The following is a 6,000-nucleotide window of genomic DNA, read 5'->3' as shown; positions in this document are numbered from 1 at the left end:
CACACACACACACACAAGCAGACACACGCACACACAAGCAGACACACGCACACACAAGCAGACACACGCACACACAAGCAGACACACGCACACACAAGCAGACACACGCACACAAGCAGACACACGCACACAAGCAGACACACACAAGCAGACACACACACACACACACAAGCAGACACACACACACACACACACAAGCAGACACACACACACACACACACAAGCAGACACACACACACACACACAAGCAGACACACACACACACACAACACACACACACAAGCAGACACACACACACACACAAGCAGACACACACACACGCAGACACACACAGATGCATGTAAGCACACACACACACACACACGCAGACACACGCAGACACACGCAGACACACGCAGACACACACACACAAGCAGACACACACACAGATGCATGTAAGCACACACGCAGACACACACAATGTGGTGAACCACTAGTTTCAGTGCTATGGTGGATAACCACATCTTCACTCTGTCAATATCGTGTCCTTCAGTCGGCTGTTCGTGTTTACTGTACAAAGTACTTATCCTACCTCTTTCATAGTCTTCCACTGTCAAAACTTTGACATGATGACAGCAGTTTTTCTAACTTTATAGCTACCTATCAATACCTTTAGTTGTGCTTGACTAACACCCAACTCGAAGTGATGTTAGCAGCATCTTTAGGTGGCTAGGTTGTCTGCATAGCTAAAGTGTATTTTTTACATTGGATTGTAAGACCTTGTTGCAGATAAATGCAACGTCATCTTTCCATCGTCTGACCCCAGGAAACAGTTTACTGTGTGTTCACTGTCAGTCCAACTTAAGAAACCAATATAAACAATTCCTAGACCACGGAACATCGCAGGTGACATGTTAACTACACTCAGTTAGCGTAGAATGGCTTAGTACTGTACTTTACACGGAATCTCTTGTGCTAGCTACGAACTACAGGAGCAGCTGACATTGAGTTAGTTAGGTGGCTATTTAGATAGCTAACAAAAGTATGAAGCTATATGGTGACTGCAGGTAGACGAGCTACTGCTAGGTAGCAACATTTTGTAGCTAGGACTGTAGCAACATAACTTACTAGCTAGTAGCTGTTTCATAGCTGGATAACGTTTTGAACTACAGTCCTGTAGCTGACCAAATCAAAACACAAAGCCGGGACATCGGCTTCGCTAAAACGTTGGCTGTCTCAACTTACCAACATCTTGCTCAAATGGATTTGATGTGAAAAGAGGCATTGCTACAATTATCTCAACCACAATACTATCGTTCCTTTTATTTTTTCTTCGGGTTTTAGCTAAGTATTACATTAAAATGCATAGTACAAAAAAAAGGGCAGATATAGTAGCTAGCTAGCCAGTCACTCCTTGATCACATGGCAACAAGCTAGGCATTCTGGGTAACGTTAACTGAGGCTGGGTAGCTAGAGCAGTGTTTATCCTCCTCCCGTTATCTGATACTGAGTTTTTTATTAACAACAACTCTGATATTTATTTTCCTCACGCTGTAGCAAAATGCTTTTTTGTTTATTACTGATGTATTGGCCTGTTCATTAGGCATATTATTGGAGAAGAAAATAAACTATTCAGAAGGTTTACAGTGAAAATGTCATTGGTATACATACTATATATACATTATAGTGTATTGTGAATATGAATGTTCACATTGAGTTGTGACGGGAGTACCCAAAAGAGGAAACATGATTCCCTTCACCTTTTTTTGCCCTTTATAGACGTTAAATCAGGGCCGTCCCGTGGCATAGGCAGAGTAGGCAAATGCTAAGGGCGCTGTGCTGTTCATCCAGGGGCACCCAGATGAGTGAAGATGATTATAGATTTTTACTTTTACTATTTTAAAATTTTTTACTAATACAATTTAATACTATTAATTTGAAATATTACAAATACGCAAAAGGCCCCAGAACAACATAACTACAGCTTATTAGGCCATATTTTCTGTGTTGCCTACAGCTTCACCCTGGCTTCAATCCCTCCACCCCAACCCCATCAGTTAGACTTATCTGATTGTGGAGGATGAGTGAGTTCAGTTATCTAGTAGTGAGTGATACTGAACATGAAACAATATAAATTAGCATCAGTAGCCTACTTCAAACAATGGTGCCCAGGGAAGAAAAAGAAGAGGAGAAAAAACGGGATAGGGACAGAGGTAAATGTAATGTGATTAATAAAGTTAATGTAATTGCATTGTAGTTACCATTGAAACAGTGTTACCACTAGCTAGCTTACTTTGGATGATACTAGTCAATAAAATGTTTTTTCCCATCATCTTTTATAATTAATAGTTGTAAGCCTTTGCATTTTCATTATTGATTAGTCTTACCACCTCTGGCCTACATGTTTTGTGCATGAATGCTAGGTGTTATTACTCTTGCTATTTGTGTTTAGGCCATAATAGTAATGTGACTTTGGTGCTGTTATTGTGTATTTTAACCATCAGCAGGTTTTTAATTAATATAATGTAACACCCAGTGGTCACATTAACTCCTCTTCTCTCTTCAGATGCACTTTTGAAATACTTGAATCCCACCCCTGCACCTCCTGGACAATCTGCAGACACCTCCTCTACACAGCCCAGTGATGCTCCTGGCCCCTGTACCTCAACACAGCCCAGCGATGCTCCTGTCCCCTCTACCGCAACACTGCCCAGTGATGCTCCTGGCACCCCTACTTCAACACCGCCCAGTGATGCAGCATCATACCCTCCTGTCCCCTCTACCTCAACACAGCCCAGCGATGCTCCTGTCCCCTCTACCTCAACACAGCCCAGTGATGCTCCTAGCACCTCTACCTCAACACAGCCCACCGATGCTCCTGTCACCTCTACCTCAACACAGCCCAGCGATGCTCCTGTCCCCTCTACCTCAACACAGCCCAGCGATGCTCCTGTCCTCTCTACCTCAACACAGCCCAGCGATGCAGCATAAGGCATCTAAAAAAGGCTGCACCAATAGACCCTACCAACTGGACCCTACCAATCTGTTTTATAAGCCCTGCGTTGAATAAGCTGCAAAATGATCTGAAGCTAGGATCCTTTGTGCCCTTGAATTAATTAAAAGAATTACTGAAACTTTCATTGTGTAAAATCCTGCCTCTAACGTTTACAAGACTGAATTTAAACATTAACATGACTTGTCTCTCATCTTCCCTTCCCTTCATTTTCCCTTTATGCTAGCATAGTAAAAATCTTACATATTACCCATTTAAAAAAATGTCATCTGTATTTACAGTACCACTCAAAAGTTTGATGGTACTGTATGTATTGACCTTTTTCCATAATAATTTGTTATTGTAGTGTAGTTTGTAATGGCCTTTTAAAATGTATAACACAGTTTCTGTATTGTATATTCTATATTGAAGGGATAGCACAACGTTACATAACAAATGATAAAAATCAAGAAAGAAAGAAAATATTTGCTAAAGTATTTATGCTAATACCAAAGCTGCATATCTGCAGTGTAAATCATGAGCAGTGTAACATTTGACATGACTAGTATAACCCTAATCGATACAGGACACCAGCACTGCTCATTAACAGCATGGGAACACAATGGGGATTCCCCAACAGCTTACATTATAGTAACCGGTAAATGTGCTTCATTATCAAAACAGAGAAGCAGCTTAATTATTGTAATAGGGAAATACAATTTGTTATTTGCCCAAATTTGCTGTGTAATAGGGACAAATGCTGAAAGTCTGCTATTTATGGTTGTTGAGTCAAAAATAGTTCCTGAAAATTGCCTTCTGTGTCATGGATGTGTTGATTTGTGTTCCATGACATCCAAACTACTTGCTTTCAAACTTGGCTAAATGGGATATGATAAGTATTCTACTATGTAAAAATAAACAACATATTATACATCCACCCCAAAAAAATTTCTAATCACAAAAGACCCTCTTTAATCTTTAATTAATTGAACATGGGAAAAGAGGTTGTTGCAGTATAAGAAACATTTACAGTTAATGGGTTCACTGTTATCAGAAATCCATCATTATTTTGAAAGGTATTTACACATCTAGTAACACAACAAATGCTACACCGGCTATCACACAAGATACTTTCATGACTGACCCAGTGTATTTAGTTCCAACAGGGAATGACAAAACTGTGGCTAGAGCCTTTTCTGTCAGGTGTATTTCAGCTTTCAGAAAAATTGTCTTTTGGGGCTGTGATACTAGACTGCTGATCCAGGTAAACCAGTCCTAGTCCCAGGTAACCAGATGGTCCAGGTGAACCAGTCCTACTCCCAGGTAGCCAGATGGTCCAGGTAAACCAGTCCTACTCCCAGGTAACCAGATGGTCCAGGTAAACCAGTCCTACTCCCAGGGAACCAGATGGTCCAGGTAAACCAGTCCTAGTCCCAGGTAACCAGATGGTCCAGGTAAACCAGTCCTACTCCCAGGGAACCAGATGGTCCAGGTAAACCAGTCCTAGTCCCAGGTAACCAGATGGTCCAGGTAAACCAGTCCTACTCCCAGGGAACCAGATGGTCCAGGTAAACCAGTCCTAGTCCCAGGTAACCAGATGGTCCAGGTAAACCAGTCCTACTCCCAGGGAACCAGATGGTCCAGGTAAACCAGTCCTAGTCCCAGGTAACCAGATGGTCCAGGTAAACCAGTCCTACTCCCAGGGAACCAGATGGTAGTGACTGGAGGATGATGTCTACTCTGATGATGATGTCTACTCCCCCTGCAAAATAAAATGTCAGTCAAAATAAAATCAGTCTGGAGTCCAAAGTTCTATAAAGGTTTTTTTAAAGTTTACATGCGCATGAGATAATCGATACCCGTCACCTAGTATGACCACACTCAGAGTAATTAAAGAATCTAGGGGAGAGGACCCTATGGTCTGTTAATGATTAATTTACCTAGGTCACAGCATACTAAATGAAAACACCATAGAAATTAATATAACTGCCAATGTCATATAAAATAACATCAAAACATCATATATTGCTTCTCAATTTCAAATTTCTATCACATTCCCTCCTTTTATCATTACCAAATATGATAACTCAACAGAATTTGAAATAGCTACGTTTCCTTCCACCTGTCCAGCATTATCAACAATTACACGGTCAGATACAGCTTAATTTCACATCACCAACAGGAATGGTTTGAACAAAAATACTTGCAGTCATTCAAACACAAAACAAGAAACAATTATCCAGAGTAAGCAAGTAAATGAAAAGACGAAACAAAAAATGTTAAAATCAAAGACAAATGGACCAAACAAAATTTAAAGACACACACGCACAAGCAGACACACACACACACACACACACACACACACACACAAGCAAGCACATTTCAAGACTTGCTCTTGTAAATACTTCAAACGACTAATAATATTACTGACATAAGAATCTTTGGAATGGATGAAAGTACCTCAATGCTCACCTTTCAAGTACAGACACACACCCCTTCCTTGGCGAAAATGTTATATAATGCTACATAATTCTGCATAGAAACCTAACAATCAACTTTAATATTTTGGCCAAAGGTTCAAATCTTACAAGTAAGGTTAACTAGTATTTCCAATTCATAACCTACTTGATCTACAAGGTGATCTACATCCTAGCCACCCCTTAGGGAGATAGGTAAACACTACACTAACCCTAACCCTAACCATACATAGTAGGTGCCACAAACAAAGATAGAGGTTTCAGGGCTAACCTTCCAATAGATTAAAGTGATTTACTTATAAAAATGTAGATTATTGTACTATATGAGAGCCTACAGTAATAATAAATCATTACTTCTGAATTTATCTTTATCCCAGTCCCAACATGATGGTGACAGTTACTACACTGGGTAATACCCATGCTAATCCTACCATTGCTGTTACTGAAACAAATGAGCAATTAGCATTCCTAGTTGGTTCGGCCGTGATAACTGATACCTAGCTTATGAAACCGAAAACCAATTACGTCACCAAGGGTAATTCTGTGAATGTT

At 40.4% G+C, this 6,000-nt stretch overlaps 2 protein-coding genes across 2 annotated transcripts in view; one reads left to right on the top strand and one right to left on the bottom strand.

Moving 5' to 3' along the window:
- The window catches only part of stam (signal transducing adaptor molecule (SH3 domain and ITAM motif) 1), a 43,921-nt gene extending 42,410 nt beyond the window's left edge, over nucleotides 1–1,511 (bottom strand). The window contains exon 1 of the mRNA XM_034291354.1: nucleotides 1,225–1,511. Coding sequence (XP_034147245.1) covers nucleotides 1,225–1,264 — 40 coding nt within the window. The 5' untranslated portion in view covers nucleotides 1,265–1,511. The remainder of the gene's footprint in view (nucleotides 1–1,224) is intronic.
- Nucleotides 841–2,978, top strand: LOC105030194 (flocculation protein FLO11-like). Its single transcript, XM_010903904.3, has 3 exons — nucleotides 841–885; nucleotides 1,759–2,192; nucleotides 2,546–2,978. Exons 2-3 carry the CDS (start codon nucleotides 2,141–2,143, stop codon nucleotides 2,968–2,970), a joined length of 477 nt encoding a protein of 158 aa, XP_010902206.2. The 5' UTR covers nucleotides 841–885; nucleotides 1,759–2,140; the 3' UTR covers nucleotides 2,971–2,978.
- Nucleotides 2,979–6,000: the final 3,022 nt, after the last annotated feature.

Source organism: Esox lucius, chromosome 3, assembly GCF_011004845.1.
Source record: "Esox lucius isolate fEsoLuc1 chromosome 3, fEsoLuc1.pri, whole genome shotgun sequence".
Classification (NCBI taxonomy): Eukaryota; Metazoa; Chordata; class Actinopteri; order Esociformes; family Esocidae; genus Esox; species Esox lucius.
This window is presented reverse-complemented; position numbering and strand designations above follow the sequence as displayed.